This window comes from Xiphophorus maculatus, chromosome 24 (genome assembly GCF_002775205.1).
Source record: "Xiphophorus maculatus strain JP 163 A chromosome 24, X_maculatus-5.0-male, whole genome shotgun sequence".
NCBI lineage: Eukaryota > Metazoa > Chordata > Actinopteri > Cyprinodontiformes > Poeciliidae > Xiphophorus > Xiphophorus maculatus.
In genome coordinates this window covers 6,241,254-6,258,473 of record NC_036466.1, presented here as the reverse complement: position 1 = coordinate 6,258,473, position 17,220 = coordinate 6,241,254, and the positions used below count along the sequence as shown (strand labels likewise).

The 17,220-nt window shown below is 38.0% G+C and overlaps 1 protein-coding gene across 4 annotated transcripts in view; it reads left to right on the top strand.

The window, feature by feature from the left end:
• Positions 1–2,376: 2,376 nt before the first annotated feature.
• LOC102233521 (guanine nucleotide exchange factor DBS) overlaps positions 2,377–17,220 on the top strand; it is a 42,027-nt gene continuing 27,183 nt past the window's right edge. For 2 of the 4 annotated variants that reach the window (XM_023329899.1, XM_023329895.1), the window contains exon 1: positions 8,123–8,307. In XM_023329899.1, coding sequence (XP_023185667.1) covers positions 8,175–8,307 — 133 coding nt within the window. In that variant the 5' untranslated portion in view covers positions 8,123–8,174. Of the gene's footprint in view, positions 2,653–8,122; positions 8,308–14,110; positions 14,356–17,220 lie in introns of those variants that run through there. The other 2 variants (XM_023329897.1, XM_023329898.1) reach the window with 2 other exon arrangements.

The window sequence follows — 17,220 nt, the reverse complement described above, 5'->3', positions numbered from 1 at the left end:
TTTTGCATTTAAGAGTAGGTCTGAACTGAGTTGAGCGCCCCATTCTGGAAATATGAGTCCACGCTCAAAGTTTTGGGGATTTTGCTAAGAACCACATAAAAATTTAAAAGATTTAATTCATATTTGCACTTCAACTTACATGTTTGAAGCTTATTGTTTCTGTTACATTTGTCTCAATACCTGTCAATCGTTCCTAAAAAAATTTCTATAAAAACTTATGCAGGTTGTGAAAATACAGTGAAATTTGGGGCAGCTACTTTTCAGAAATTATCCACAAGCTTGCTACACAGTATGGGAAAGTATGTTAGTTGATTTTAGCAATTTACAGGTTTAGTTAAGCATGGAAAAGACATTGAAAAAAATATTTATTTTCCCGGACGTAATTCTCGTATTTCAACTCTAATAACTATAAGATAACTCTGTTTTTTTTCTATGGAAAAATTACATTTTTATTTTATTTTATTATTTTAAATGGTCATAAAGACTAGTTGTCTAAATGTAAGTGTGCAAATTTTTTTTTGGAGAAATCAAGCTAATAGTTTCTGTTTATGGCTCTCTAGTGACACCTGCAGGTTTCACGGTGTAAATAACATAAAACATTTTTTTAAGAACGGTCCTGGATATTTCTTAGTGCTCTCACTGTAATCTCGCATAGCATAGTTAGAAATGAGCTATTAATAACTATTATAAACTGAATCAAAACCTAAAAAGACACAGAGCAGGAACTAAGCTAACACAATTAAGAAGATGCAGTTGGATCCAAACTATTTGAGGAGGAGAAGGAGAAGGTGGAGTACTAAAGCAAGCAGGTATACGCATTAAGGAAAGCTTTCAACGCAAAGTTAAAACACAAGGTTTTATCTGTTGCTTTACATAATAGCAAATTAATTTACTGTTTGTTTGCACAAAGGAATATCTCTTTTGGAGAGCTTAGTAATTGCTTTATATGTAAGTCACAAATATGAAAGATAATTCAATGTCCCTCTATTGGGTTAGATCTGCATTTTATTCAGGGTGTTTTGTTCATATAAGCAAATACATACATGCAAATTAGAAGTGCATCTACATCTGAATATGACTGAAAATGTAACTTATATCACCAATAATTCAGAAAACTGACTCCACAATTAGATAAATTACAAAGAGCAATATTTTTATCACTGTATTTGTCTTTTTTGTTTGTTTTTTGCCAATAATTGTTGCTTTTTCAGCACCGTTCAGTCCTCACCCTACAAGAAAAAGCTTTGCTCTCTTTTTGAAATGTAATCTACTCTTCACCACTTCTTCCTAGTTGGTGTTGAGGAATGCACACACTGCCTCAGTCGACTTGGTTCTGCTTTAAAAATCCACGAAGGGTGCTGCTGTCCATGTTGCGTTTTTTCTTCTTCCACTCAACTTTTTAACATCCCTCCACTTTTTTTCCCCACTTCTGTTCATCATTCTGTGAAAATGACTGATTAGATCAAGTCATTCGCCAATAACTTGCATGCAGTGTCCTTCATGTCAACTTTATTCTTGCTTTTCACAAATCTTGTGCGTTTTCTCCTCGCATCTGGTCATGAAGCTGCCGCACTGACACAGAACCCAGAATGTCTCTGGATAAACGTTAGTCTCGGTGCCAAACTGAAACCAAAAGTGAGTTTGTTCCCTTTTTTTTTTTTTTCTTTCTGGAAATTACGCCCATTTAAAATCCGCTGATTCCTCTGTTTCCGTATCCTCTGGACTCCCCCCTTTCTTTGGCCACATCTGAGAAAAAAAACTTGACTAACAGAAGTGTCACATTGTGCTGCACATGGAGCTCGCTCGCCTTGGTCTGTATTTAGACTGGCATATCACCACGTCACAAGATCTTAGTCCATATGACTGCGAGCACGCTGCTGTATTGTCAAAGCAATGAAAGGGCCCTCTGTGGGGATAATTGGACAAATTTGTGTTGATTGTTCTTACCAGAATTCATCAGATGGGGATCCATGAGATAAAACACCAGACATTCAAAGTGAAAAACCTGAACTGAGTAATAATTGGAGTTTTCACAGAAATTATGAGATTTATTTTACGTATATATGTGTATATAAGGTCAAATTTAGTTGAAGTAGGCGACTTTCTTGGTTCAATTTTGTTTCAAACGAAATCCTGAGATGATCACACAATGCAAAGCTAACCTCAGCTACATCGAAGAGGATCATATTGGCAGCTGTAATGTCGTTAACGCGGCTGCAAGAACAGAATCATGGAGGTCATTATGTGTTATGCGATTGCAGAACTGCCTTCAGTGTCCCTTCCTTCCTTCCTCTCCTCCCCTCCCGCTCTTCATTCAGCTGACCAAAATAAGCATCCGTCTGTCTCTCTTCTCGTTATTCCTTCCGAGGAGTTTCACCTGAGCCGTACTCTTTGCAGGGCGCTCGCACGTCTGAACTTAGCTCTGTGCAGTTGGATAAATATACATTTGTTGCGTTGCTACAGGCTGTGACTTGCATGTGAAGAGAAATCTGCTGAGAGCCTTTTTTTTTGTTGTTGTTGTTGTTTTTAGTCCAGTAAATATGGGACAAAAGGCATCTCTGGTGGAGGAGGTGGACGAGGTGGACAAGGTGGACGAGGTGGACAAGGTGGACGAGGTGGACACGGCGGGGGAGGTGTTGTCAACAGTCGGCGGTAAGGAGAGCCGCCGTTTTCTGCCATCTTTTCCTCTTTACGTCTTCAGATTTTTGTAAACATTTTCACTTCTTGCCTCAAATCTTGTTTGAGACATTTCAGAATCATCTATACAATAAAAGCCTGTAAAATCACACAAATAAATTAAATAGAATAAAAAAATTTTTTTAAAAATTGGCGGTATAATTTCCTCAACCAGTAAGTTTATTTTAAGTGAAGTTCATTCCTAATTGTATTGCACATTTTATTTCTTTATTTGAAAAATAAATCTCAGTAGCCAACACATATCTTAGTATATGAGAGACTTTTTATTTTTAAGATTTGTCATTCTAAAACAAAATCTACAGTACGCTGTGATGAGTTTGAGCTTTTAATTATTTATTTGAGCTGTTCGTTTTTAGATGATTGCACCACAAATAAATGACACAGTTTCTGAACATTTCTGGAAATTGACGCACAGCAACACTGGCAATGCAACAACCCCTCAGTACGACGCTGCCACCACCTTGCTTGACAATTGCTACATCATTCTTACACTTCACATCCTCAGTTTGACTCTCCCAAACATTCATTCTTGTCATTGTAGCCAAAAATGCTTAACCTTTGTCTTATCTGACCGTGAAAACTTTTGTCCAGAATGTACTCATTACTTTGGTTTCTCTCAATTAGTGTGCTTTTAGTGTTTTCACACACTTAAAAAAATACTAAAATAAACCTTTTAGTCACAAAATGTGGCAGTAGCAAGCTGGCATAAAAACTAAAGTGCTTTTCTATAGTAAAAACAAATACAGTGGAGGAAATTGTGGCACTTTTTTTTTATAGTGTGACATAGTGGACAGACTTTTCTTTGGAAAATTTGCCTATTGGCAGATGATTCAAACCGCATCAGCAAAATGTGGGAAAAAAATGGATGAAAATAATCAGTGTTTCACTTTTTATACAATTTATGTCGCAGCTTTTTCCAGAGTTTATTGAATTATTCTCTTTGCTCAAATACCTAATTATGGAAGTATATTAAAGTCATTTAAAGTGGCAGATAGTTGCATGTGTTTAATCACAAATACAGCTGGGTTAAAAACGTCTTCCTCAGCCTCTCTTCCTAATGAAATGATCTATTTTCATTTCATAGCTGTTCAAGTTGGCTTGATTGGCCAAAATATGCAACTTTACATCAACCCACTTGCTATAAATAATGGAGACTTTCCCTTAATAGTTGTTCTTTTTTTTTTTCTCTGCTTCCCAAATTTCTTTCTTTCTGTGACTCGTACAGCATTTTACGACAAAGAATTAGGGTCATCATGCTAAGGAAATAAAAAAGTAAATAAAATCATGAGAATAAAGTCGTAGTTTATTGTTTTTCTACTATGACTTTATTCTAATATTATTTCAACTTTATTCTCATACGACTTTATTCTTGTAACGTTAAAACCTTATTCTCGTGACATTATGACTTCTTGAAATTTTACAACTTGATTCTAGTATAATTTCTTGTGATATTGCCACTATATTCTCATTTAATTTTGTAATTTTCTCATAGTTTGGCCCTCATACTCCATATCATTTAGCTTCAGCTTGGTCAGGATTTGTTAATGTCGCAGTAATTTAGTTTTTGGAAATCTGTGCTTTTGCCCCTGCAGCTTGTTGTGCATAAAACTCTTTTGCTTCGTCAGATGAGAAATAAGAGTGGGACTAATATTTGGGCGAGACAGAAACACGTATGAATATATTCACATCCTATTAAATCAATTCCTGGCTGTCTTGAGAACGCTGCGTTCAAGAAGAATCTCAACACGGGGGCGGGGGGAAATGTTGGAACAATTCATCTTTTTGTTACAACTTAACTCCCGACTCTTCTGCTTCACTCATTAATAAATCAAATTGTGCAGGATACCAGATAATGAAAAGTGCATGAGCAGACTTTTCCTGTTGCCTTTGAAGTCGCAAAGTGGGAATGTCAGTGCGATTGTGTGATGATAAATTAGGTAAGGCAGAGATAATGCAATTGTCTAAAGAAGGTGGAGACCTTTGCGGATGGCACCAGTGTAATTTCTTATTTCATTCATTTAGTAGCCGTAACTTCCAAGTAGTGTCTGGAGTGCCGGGCTTCAGGAGCTCCCACTGTTTGAGCTCAGCACGACTTGGAAACGTCGGAAAACGTGATGTTTTAAAAATGAGCTTCAGATTGTTGGGAATGATTAGCTCTGCTGTAACTGACAGGATCGCGTAAAGCTGTCAAGGCTTTAAACACGCTATGCGGCGTTTTGACACTCCGCTGCATCACAGGAGAAAAGACGATCGCATGTTTTTTTCCCCCCCCTATGTATTTTTATTATTCACTTATTTCGCTAAGCTCCTAAGAATGAAGGTCATCTCAGATGCGCTTTTGCGTCATTTTAAGATCACAAAATAATAATCCCACCTCTAGTTCTGACCGTTTGTTTCCGAATAGCAGCTGCTGAGAGGGAATTGAACTCATCTTTCTTTATGAAATAATAAATGCAGTGGCCTAAAATAATATGGTTATTTTCCAGTATTTAAAAACTGGAACATTCTTCACAAGAAAAGAAAAACTGGGTTTTAATACTGCTTTAAACAATTTTATTCCTTTTAAGGCTACATGTTATTTTTCTTTTGATCACTTGCACTGGATACATGAGTACATCTGATTGTGCAGGAAAAATTGGAAACATTTTTAAATACATAAAAAAATTTTTTTCACATATTTTACTGCAGTTGAAATATGTGAATTTACTTGAAATTTCACCTTCAAGTCAATGGGCACAAATATTTATTTTTAGGATGAGCGTTTCACTGGCAACGTTATATCCTCTTATTTGAAAATGTTCACTGCAAAACAAAGTATTTTTCTCCAAAGTGCGCTTTTATTTTGGTGTTATAATATACAGGTCACAATCTCATTAAACCTGACAGTTTTCATTTTTGTGCTGAGAATAGACAAAAAAACCCCAACAATTTCTAGACCAACAAAATAAATAAAACATTTGGCCCAAAAAGCAAAGAGATGTAAACTTTATCTTCTTTCATGAAGGCAAATATCTAAGACTTTTTCAGACCTACCATAATTTGTTCTTTTCTACTTTTTTTCTTTTAAAACACTGCATTTTCAGTGAATAATTGCTAAGCATTTTCTAGTATGGCAATCACTAAGTTTTAGTTTTTACATATTAGGTTTGACTTTATAAAATGTCCTAATTGATCGACTCCTGTAAGGAATTGCTTGCAATGGATTTGATTTAGGGGTATCTGAGCAACGAGGGTGTGAATGTAAATGCCTTAACGTGCAGGATTTGTGTCCATATTAAATTTTTTTTTTTTGTAGCCTAGAAACACGTACACACACATGCACCGATGGTATAATTAGCAGTTGGGGGGGGATTCTTGTTCCTGCCCACCCTCCACCCTTCTTTTCCTGAGATAAACTCATGAAATAAGATAAATAACCACACACTCACTACTAGACGTGTACACCGCTGCCAAACTGAGGGAAAAGGGACATGTAAAGCAACAGGAACTGAGTTTTCATTGTTATGTTTATTAAAAATACGGTACAGTTCAAAAAATGTCTCTTTTGGAGTTGATTCAAGAGAGCCCAGAGTTCTTCCAGCTGCTGAGTGACGTGTGTGTTTCGATTAGCCTGCTGACCCGACACACACCAACCTGGAGAAGAGGTTAGTGTCGATCCCGCCAAGTAACAGTGCGGCTTTTACATCTAAAAATCTCCACTTTTTATCCATTCTTCTTTAAACTGTCTCAGTTTCCTGTAGCTGAGTTTCTTTTTTTTTTTAATAAAGTGGCAAGACGACAGAACAGGATTTCCTACCAGCAGTAAAGATACGGGTTGTATTTTTTTTAAACATATAAGCACAATCCCGGTGTTTAACTCCTTCTGGTTCTGCGGCACGAACGTGTCCGCGTCTTTATCTAAACGGAGATCAGGTCCGACTCTTTTCGCTCGGCAGACCAGGAGGGGCACTAGTGGACTTTTGGTTTGAGCCTTGTTACTGATTAGCTGACATGACCTCTGCCAGTGGCTGATTGGAAATCCTAACCCACCAGTCAGTGTTTCACCAGCGTAGAAGTGCGTTCACAAGACAGCTGGTTGGCAGGTGAAGTCGACCTTTTACCTTCACCATGTGCGCCTGGTTCTGTTGCGGCCGTCAAACTGCAGAAATGACAAAGGCTCATAAATCCACACAGACAAACACGCAAGGTGAGTGTTGTGTTTTCTGCCTGCTTGGGCTGGCGACTGAGCAGGCACGCTTTGTCTGAACAGGGTTGGAAAAGAGCTCTGTTTAGGTGTAGAAAATGAGTTTGTAGATGGTTTATGTGCTGCATAAAGCTGGTGGAAAAAGTAAAGAAATTAGAAAAATTCTACCTTGAGTTTGACGTTTTTGTAATGCGATTTGGAGAGCCAGCTCAAATATGTGCTGAAAGCCAAGCTCCGGGCTGGACTATGGTCCCATCAAAGCTTTGGGATGTAAATTTCAAGGGTTATTTTTCTTCTAGAAACATTTAAATATGCAGTTTTATCATATTTGTCTCCTGTTTTCCATTCACTACTGTTTCATAATGTGTAACATGGCTGTCAAGCTGCTGATGAGGCTCCCTGCAAGATTTTTAATTTCTCTGAGACAAGCTGCCAAAGCGTTGAGCTCAAACACAATATATTGCAACCTTGAGTAAAAATGCCAAGCTTAGCTTAGCGATAGCTTCCTGTATTTTCAATGCCATGACTGGGATTTTGGTGATATGCAAACCTTCCTTCAGCCAGCTGTGTGGTTGTGTGCAGATGTGTGAGTGACTGATGGAGCACTTTATGCACCGTACTGAGAAAACTCTGGTTAGTCCTAACATATTCAAACATGTTAATGTAAAGTTTAGTGGAAAGAAAACCTGAGTTTGCAACAGACCTTTAGGGGATTGTGAAGGAAAGTTCAATTTAGGTATTTCTGAGATCTGTTAATCATAATTAACATAAAAAACCCCTCAAAGACATATATCACTTGTTTATAATAAAAACTACACATTTCACTTTTTGGATGTATTGCTAATTTTTTTAATTAATATTTTTAATTAATTGTGATGGACCTACATATCTTAATAAGTTCATGGATGCTTTTTTGTTCTACCGCATTTTTTCCTTCCACTCAACTTTTCACTCATATGCAGATGGCAATGACGTTTTGCGGCTTTCCCGTCTTATTAACGGTGTCCACCACAATTGCGTAGCTCATAGCAAAACAGATCTCAATTAAACCTCTGTATTCATCCCTAACAAACTGTTTCTGATGGCATTTCGATTTACCCGCAGCAACCTGGCGCTGCTCAAACACACTGCAGGTTGAAAGGACATGTTGTTGCCGAGGGGTGGGGTGGCAGAAACAGGAGCGACGTGATCACACGGGGCGTCTTGACAGGTGTGCAGCAGAAAGCGAGAGTTTGCAAACGGATGAGGAGAGCAGAATAAAAGCTCGGCGACGTCCGTCCCTCCACCTGAGGAGATGGAGACGGTGAGGGAGAAGGTGGAGAGCGAGGATGTGAAGGAAGGCGGTGGAAAGGAGAGCTTTGTCTCCATTACTGTGGAGGAAATGAAGAGCTTTTACAGATATACACACTGCTGCCAGCTGCTGTACAGTAAGTTTTACAGACATGTATATATGTGTGATGAGTAAAGAGCATTTGCTGGCATTTAACGCATAAGATTTTATTTGATTTCACATTTAATAAAGACATTAATGCGCATACCAGTGTCTAATTTATAGCTGCCGCTAATCTAAAAGGTACATCTTAGCAAAATAAATGTGCGACTTTGCAGGAAATGTTTCATTTCCTTTGTTTTTAAACCACATGATTATAATTTCCTTTTTCTTTCTTGATATTCTCTGAAGCAATTCAGGGGGATTTTGGTCGTTTCTTCTCTTACAGTTTCATTATGCATGAAATGACTGGATTTCTTAATAGCCTGCGAATAATTTTCATTATTAAGAATCTGATTTTAATAAGACGTCCACTCCTATTTTCCAGTTTTATGATCTCAGATGAGCCAACAAAAGCAGCCATCTTTTAAAGTTTGCAGACCATCGTAGTTCTTATGACTGTTTGTACTGTAAAGTCGCTCTCTGAGCAAATATTTGAGCTTCTCTCTAGTTTATCTGAAGCGTTCGGGTCAGCTGCTTTTTGTCTCTCCTCTTCTGAAAAATGACCTGAAGTTCGATGCTGCAGAAGTGCTGTGAGGAGGAGTTTAAATCGAAACAATAAGACATACAACCAACATCCTTATTTACTTAAGGTGGTGCAGTAAAAGTTGTCATTTCCTGGAAATCTTCTTAAATCTTTGCGTAAGCTGTAAGAAGGGGTGTGTGTGTGTGTGTGTTTGCATTAGCAAAAGTTACATATTTGTAACATGAAAATTACATATTTGTTCACAACTGAACAAACCTCTTGACTCTTGAAGTATTTTCTTGATGGTTTCTGGTTCTTGACACCTTTCAGTGTTTCTACATGGCTATTCTGATCTATTCCTGGGAGCTTTGGTCTGTATTTAGACATGGTGGGGATTATTTTTAGCAACAACTCGTGTGTCACAGACAAAAACAGTGCTATGTTTCAGCTCTACATCATGTTTTTCTCATTCAAATTGCTCTGGGTATGGAAGATATAAAATTTTGACATTGAGATATCTTGATAGGCTGAAAACCGCTTGCTGAAGTTCAAACTGAGTATCAGTACGGGGAACAAAAAAAGAGGCTATGGTGCCAGATGAACTGTTCTGTATATTTCAGAAACAGTTGATGTGACGGGATTTTTATGAACAAGCACCTGTCAGGTTTGGTCTGAAAAGTTGGATATGTCCAGTGAGCAGTAGTTACTGGTCAGAGGAAAATGGACAGACTGGTTTGAGGTGACAGAAAGTCTCGTCGGGATCTTGGTAGAAGACGGTATTCGAATCCATGACAACATGTTGAACCTTGAAGCGGATTGGCTTCAAAATAAAGTTCTGATAAAACCAATATCACGTCTTTATCCGTGATCATCTTTAAAAGCTCTGCCATTTGTTGGACTTTCTGACGTTTTCTTTTCCAAAACTGATCCTTTATTTTATTTTTTATTTTTTTGGACGACTCAAAAATTTTTTTATTTGGATGAAATTGTACCAGCAGCAATGCCTTTGCCTTTAAAGACCTTCGTGATGCACTTGGTGACAGCAAGTGTTTTTCTTGGAGGTAACCATGGTTCCCTAAAGAAAAAAGATTATTAAGCACTGCTCCCTTTTAAGAATAGAAGCTGTCAAGTCATATAATACTTTAAAAAGTTTCTAAAACTCTGGAAATACTTAATTTTCTTCCCATTCAGGTTTAAGAACTCACAATGCATATATGGATTAGGCAACTGTCAGCAGTAATTTTTTAAAAAACATTTTGGAAAATATGCAGAGGAAAAACAAACTTATGGCACCACCGAAGTCCCCTGACTTATAATGGTCAGCTGTTTTGGTTTTTTTTCCCAGTTTTCCTGTGGTATTTCCCTGAGTTGTCTGTTATTTCTTGTTGTGGCGATTCTTCCTCTTTCTAGTCATCTTATGATTTTCAAAAACAGTTTCTTATTTGTAGAATTGCTCTCATTATTTACTCATTACTCTTTACAGCATGTCTCTGTTTTTGATCTACTAAAGGTCCTTTTGCCGGATGCTACTTCAAGTTAAGAATGCTGAATTTAAATCAAGTTACTTCCCTCCAAAGTTTTGTACATTTCTCCCTAACAGTTATTTATTCTTGTTAGATTAAATTGCGTGGTACACATGTCGCATTACATGTGGAAAAGCTTTAAAAAAATATTTGTTCTGGTCTCTTTTTTTTTCTTTTGTCATAGAACCTGGCATTTTAACAAAGTTGTATCTACCAAAACGACAGGAATTAAGGATAAAGATGTATTTTTTTCTCAGCTGTAGTAGAATATAATTGAAGAGATTAGCCTGCAGCAAACACCTTTTGATGCTAAAAGAGGATATTGGTTATCTGCTTTATTAAGTTCCACCCTAGCAGGCGGATAATGGTCTCTCCACACGGTTATATTGGACCTCAAAGATGGCGCTGGATTATAAAACAATAAAAATAGAATTACATTAACTGTTGGCTAAATATTGATTTTTCAGGTGTTGTATTTTATGGATACAGGAGTTGGCTTTCACAGTGGCAATAGAAGCGAGGCTGCGTTGACGACTTCAGGCTGCTTTCTGTCAAGTTAATGTGAACTTTGAAGGAGGCAAAGTTATACGTTTGGCCAAAGGGGAACAGAAAATTGACCTAATTACTTCCTGCTACCAAATCTCTCCATCTGCAAACTATGATATGTAAAGATAGCGAGAGAGTTTAGTCGTTTAAGTGGTTTTAAAAGACTTGCGGTGCTACATCCAAATATATATATTTTTAAAAAAAAGCAACTATATTGACAAGTGTGTTGCTCCAACCTCTGCAGAGTTGTTCCCTGCTTTAGTTGCCAATTCCTTTTCAGGCCTGTGTGAGTCATTTCTGAATTGGTGTCTTCCTGTTTACACTGCAACAGGCCGATAGTGTTTGAGCGCGAAACGGAAGAGTTCAGCAGCGTCTCTTCTTTAAAAACAGAAGATTTCTAAAACTAAAACTCCACCTGGAAGCTGCTCTGCCTGCAGTCTGCATCACATCCTTTCTAACAATAAGTAGCTTTCCGTAGCAGTCTCCTACACATCCCACAAAAACAGACGTGGGTGCAATTTTCTCTTGCGCTATTCTTATTGAATTAGTTTATAGAGCTAGAATATTGGAGTGTCATTTGAACATTTGAGAACATCAGCATGCCCTGTCACCTGACCCTAGAATAAGTGGAAGAGAATGGATGAAAAACAGAAGGAATCTGTGAGGCAAAAATGCTTTTTTGAGGTTGCCTTTGTCCCTCAGCCAACTTACTCCGTCACCTAAGTCTCACGATGAGGGCACACACTCTGAACTGCCTGCAGCTTTTAGCGTGTTTAATAAATGTAAAAAAGCCCCTGAGTCTCATTTAGCGATAATCTGATTTTCAACATGAGATTCATTTAGGCATTTAGACCAATTCAAACGCCAATTCTCATTGACATTGTCTTTCATCTCTTTGTGCCTAATCTCATTTTTACTATTTTCACCCAGACAGATCCCTAAAATTCATACGAAACCAATGCAAACAAGTTGAGATGATTAAAAAACATACGCTATTTTTGTTCTAATCAAATTAGACTTGTTCTACTTGGTCTCAATATAAGAAATCTATTTGTGATGTGGACTTAATAGGCCTGATCAGGGACATAATCATCAGATGAATACAAGCTCTGTGCAAGGTAATAAGATGACTCTGACGTGTGTCTAAGGTTGGGAGGGGAATGTGAAGACCTGGTATAAACTGCGTGGTCTGTCCCATTGTACAGACGTCTGCAAAAGCAACACAATGTTGTGCATAATTATGAAATGGAACAAAAATATAAATACAGAAAGTGTGGCATCAGTACTTTGCAGAGCATCCTAATTGGAGCAGAAAGTTTTTCTGGCTTTTCTTCCACCTTTGAACATCTTAACTTTGAACAGTTTGACATATGTGTCAAACTGGAGGCCCGGGGGCAAAATGCAGCCCTCCGGAACTTTTTGTGTGGTCCTCAGCTATAGCATGACACATAAATAAGTCAGTTGTGTGCGTTAATGTTATTTTATCACTCAAATCAAAGCAGTTATATACTGCCATATTACATATTTTAGTCCCCCAGATCAACAGATCCCCGCACGTTTACTGTACTACTAGTTGTGAGCTTATAACAAATTTTCCACAAAAATGTTCAAAAGCATTGGGTTTAAGTGTTGCTAACTCCCACCTGCAGGTGGCAGTATGTCTTACTTCACTACGCTGCTGCCTTGGTCTTACTTGATGTCAAGTAATAGTCTTTTATTGATGTGGCGAGTAACAAAACAGTCACATTTATTACCGTCATAGCAAGAGCAAATATCGCAAACTGTCTTGTAAATATTTCTAAACTAGCAACACAAAATGAGTGATTTTAATTGCAAATAATTACAAATAAGCACATTTATTGTTTAAGAAGTACTTATTAAATGCAAACACAACTTTTAACTAATATTTTAGCAGTTTGTTAATGGATTTTATTAATACATTCTGTCACAACCAGCCCTGTGAAAACATTCATAATCCTTATAAGGCCCAAAAGGGAAATGAGTACCACACCCACGAGACTTAAAATCGTATGGAAAGTGTTTGTGCGCACCAATTTTCAAGCCTCGTTATATTAAATTTAGGTCTAAAGCATCTCCAATGTCTGTTGCTGCCACCACCGTGTTTTACAGTAGAGATAACCGTGTTCACACGGCGCTTTGCATGCTGGTCAAGAAGGGAAGTTTTGATCTCATCTGACCAGACTGCTTTCGCCCACATGACTGGTGACAAACTGTGATCAGGACTTCTTGCGGTTTTCCTCTTGCCGTAGTATGCATGACTGACCTCATGAACCTCATGACTTGTCTGGACTTAATGATGCCAATTATTTTCTAATGTTATCTAACACAGTATTATACCGGCACAGTTTGAAGATCTTAGACAGAACTTAAAGGCAATGTTTGCGTTCAGGATGTGTAAAGATGGATTAACCTCTTTGTGTCAATCCGCAGAATCTGAAGTTTTCTCTTGGATGTTTATTATGAGTTGCAAAAACGTATATCTTTTTTTCTAATCTTAATTTACACAAAGACAGAACTGTGTCAGTATGCAAACTTTTTTTGTATTTTCACGCCATGTGCCGTCATTCAGAGGGGCAGTGGAGCTTTTCTTATAGGTTTGCATGAAAACGGGCTTGGTGTTGAGCAAGCAAACATTTGAAAAATGTGTTTTGTCTCTGCAGGGCTGCATCTTTGAAACTGGAGCTCTGAATGGCCGTTCATGCAGTCACCAGTGTGTGGCAGACTGGGTCCCCCTGCTGTCTTCACTGGCATTGTTTGTTTGTGGGAGAGTTTGTCCCGCTGAATAGAGGAGAAAAACACGATTAAGATTAGAAAAGCGAGAGGGAGACTTTGTTTTTGCGCTTGTATGCTTTACAATTTTCACTTGATTGTTTGGGGCATAATCTTCAGCTTTCCATACCACTGAGCCACAATAAAGCCAGAACATGTATTTCAACATTTATTACAAATGCTAATCACTATTGCATTTACTGTTTACTCCTAAATCAAAGCAGGAAACTGAAGCATAATTTATATTTATGCAGATTTCCATGCTGTGTCTGGTCTCCCTGTGGAAAAAGTGTGTTATATGAAACCAGGGGCGGGCCGTTTGAATCTCCTCCTCCCCTTGCTGGCACACACTGTGGGAGCATGTGTGTGTGTGTGTGAGAGAGAGAGAGCTGAGTGTGGAAGGGGGATTGTGCAGAGCTCCGCTGTTTGGTGACAGCTCAGTAAGCGGCTGAAATCCTCGGCTGCGGCGGAATGGACAGCCTTAACTTCCACCGGGATGTTCTATGACACTTTGGATGCTTTTGAGTCTCTTTTAGCTCAGCGTGTGCAGGGGTGTGCATGAGTGGGCATGCATGTGGCTGCAGAACAATGGCTCTAAACAGAGTATCTCAACTGTGCCATGAAATTACCAGGCTGTGGCTGCAGCTGAAGATGATAACAGGTAGAGTTCTGGTGTCTCTTTCCTCTGACAGCTGGCGGATGAGTCTGTGTTGTGTTAAAATAGGTTTCGTGACGACTAATGAGACGGTGGAAATTCAGAAGGTGATTTTTCTGCATCTTAGCATTCAATTCAGACGGAGAAACGATGTATTTTTTTTTAAAAAGCACAAATATGTCGTATCGTCTTTATTACGAGTTTAAAGAAATTCAACTTTCAAGTCCTTCCTTTAAAATTCCCTTTATTTGTCTTTTGTTTGTGCAAAAACTAGAAATTGGAATAAACTTTAAAGGACGTAATGCCACAGATTCTGTTCTAAATTGCTGAGCTTAGCTTTATATGTAGGTTACCAGACTTTAGGGGCTGAAGTTTTTGTTTCATGTACTTTTCAAGTTAGCGTGTTCCTCATTTTGTAAACTATGACTCTAATTAGACTAAAAAATAAACAAGAAGGGAAATTATTTTAGTAGGGTGGTGCTGCCTTGTCATTGTTCGCTATCTCCATGGTTCTCCATCAGATTTTATGGCTTTGTCTTGTTTCAAAAGAAGGTGTTAACCAGCAAACATTTTGATATCGACATCCTGAAGCATCCGGTTACCTAATCATGTTGCAAAGCTTTGCATTTTTTCTCCTTTTGTCTCGCTACAGCCACAAAATTCAATGGTTTTTCGCAGGATTTTATGTGAAACTCAAACCAGGATATACAATAAGTAGAAGACAACTGATGCATGGTTTTAATTTATTTTTACAAATACAAATTCAAAAAGTGTTTGATGCATCCTAAGCCAATACTTTGCAGAACCAGTTTTTGTTCTGCAAAGTTTTGGGGAACATTTTTTATCAAAGCTGCACATCGGGAGTTTGATATTTTTGCTGATTTTGGTGGGGACTTTGACTGGGCCACTCGAACTCTGACTGTTTAGGGTTGTGAACCTCCAGTCTCAAGTCTTTTGCAACTTTTAGCAGCTTTTCTGATGAATTCTCTCCTCTTTCAGTTATTTTTCTTTCTTTTTTAAAACCTGCTGATCTAACAGGGCCACTCAGGACCATTTCTGAATTAGCTTTCATCCCTCAACTGACAGAATTATTACGACCCGGCGTTCTTTTCCAAAATTGATTTCGTCTCGTTGCACAAAAGGTGCTTTTCCGGCCGAAGGCAACACTATCCATCGGAAGCTTACATAATCAAATCTGAGGTGGACGGTGCATTTTGTCCTCGGGTCGCGCGGTTGTTTTGTCGAAGCAAAGTGCGGGGTCATGTGAGCCTGCTCCATCCTCCGTACAGTACTCTGAGCAGCACGCTGACAGCATGTTAATCACATTCAGCTCATTAATAGTGTTTCCTCCTGTCAGTTGGGGCCAAAGGCTTAGACTGTCAACATCTCCTCCCCTTTCTTTCCTCTCTCTTCTGTTCGCACTGGATGGCTTCGTGTTGTTTTATCCTGCTCTTTTTATTTGCTCTGGTGAGAAATATCGACTGCTTTAAAAAAAATAAAAAAATTCCATGGAGATTTCGTCAGGCTTCTCTTTTCTCTCTGTTGGCTTTTATAGGTGTTAGTTGACTCTTCAGCCAACCTAAACCCGACTCACACACTAAAACAGCAAAGTGTCAACCTTTCCCTTTGTCTGTGCTGTGCAGCCGCGCCTCAAGTAACTCAGGAGAACTAATTTAACCTTAAATTTGCGTTTTGTGTTGGATTCTGCAGCGCAACACAAGATTTGAAACGGAGCGAATCAATAAAAGCAAAAGAAAAGCCGAATGAATCTTTCATGATCCCTGAGGGAGGAAGCAGAAGCACAACAAATCAAATAAATTGATTTATTAATGAGGAGACATGTGTATCATGTTAAAGCAAATCAAATCCATTTAAAGCAGGATGACTCTTAACATCTTCCTAATCAGGCTTTATTTGATTGTTTCATGTTGGGGTTAAAGGGTATCTTATTATTGTGCAATATATTTTATTTTTTTGGTTCAGATCTCTAACCAAGATTAAGCCCAGGCAAGAAAAGAGCAATAGTCATCCGTGACCGAATTAGCTAGGCTCCCCTTAAAGGGCAAATGTCACATTTTATCACCAGAAAACATAAAAATTGATAAATAAATAAGAAAGAAAGAATGAAACAAACCAATCGGTATTTGGCTTCCTGACACCATTTCTGCTCAGAACTGAATTTTTGTGTTTCAGATTTCAGAGTTTGGCAAGGAAGTGAAACATAGATTATTAATAAACATATTTTAAAGGAATAAAGATAAACCTCAGTCCTCATCCACCCTTGTTTGACACAGTTTTGGTTGTTTTAAACTTTAAAAATGGCTCCGATTGTGTGCGCCTTTCATCAGTCTCCAGAGATTTGAAGATTAAAACACATCTGCTTTGCTTGAGTGGCTTGACGTTCTCTGATGTTTCCCATTTTCTAATCTAAGAGAAATCGACCACTATTTGACATTGTTTTTATGCCCTAGTGAAACAGGAGGTCGCAGATACATATCGTCTAGACATTCAAAGAAAAAAAGCATTAAAAATAAGGGCCTGAGTTACATTTATTTCTCCCCAGTGAAACAAATGTATCTGAGTTATAGGCTGGACTTTCCTCAAATTAGTTGTGAAATGACGGTACTGTAATAATAATAACATTTTTAAAAACTTTTTCAAGGGTTTTTACACTAATCCTAATATTTGTACAGGTTGCTGTACGTTTGCATTAGAAAACCTTGAGTTCAGCCACATGAATACAATGAAACACTGTTTAGTAGAAAGGTAGGAAGATTGTTTTATGTTTGAACACATTTCCCCTCATATTCCAACAATTTTCAAATATTAGGAGCGTCTTAAGGTGCAACACTCAGCTGTATAAGGAACAGC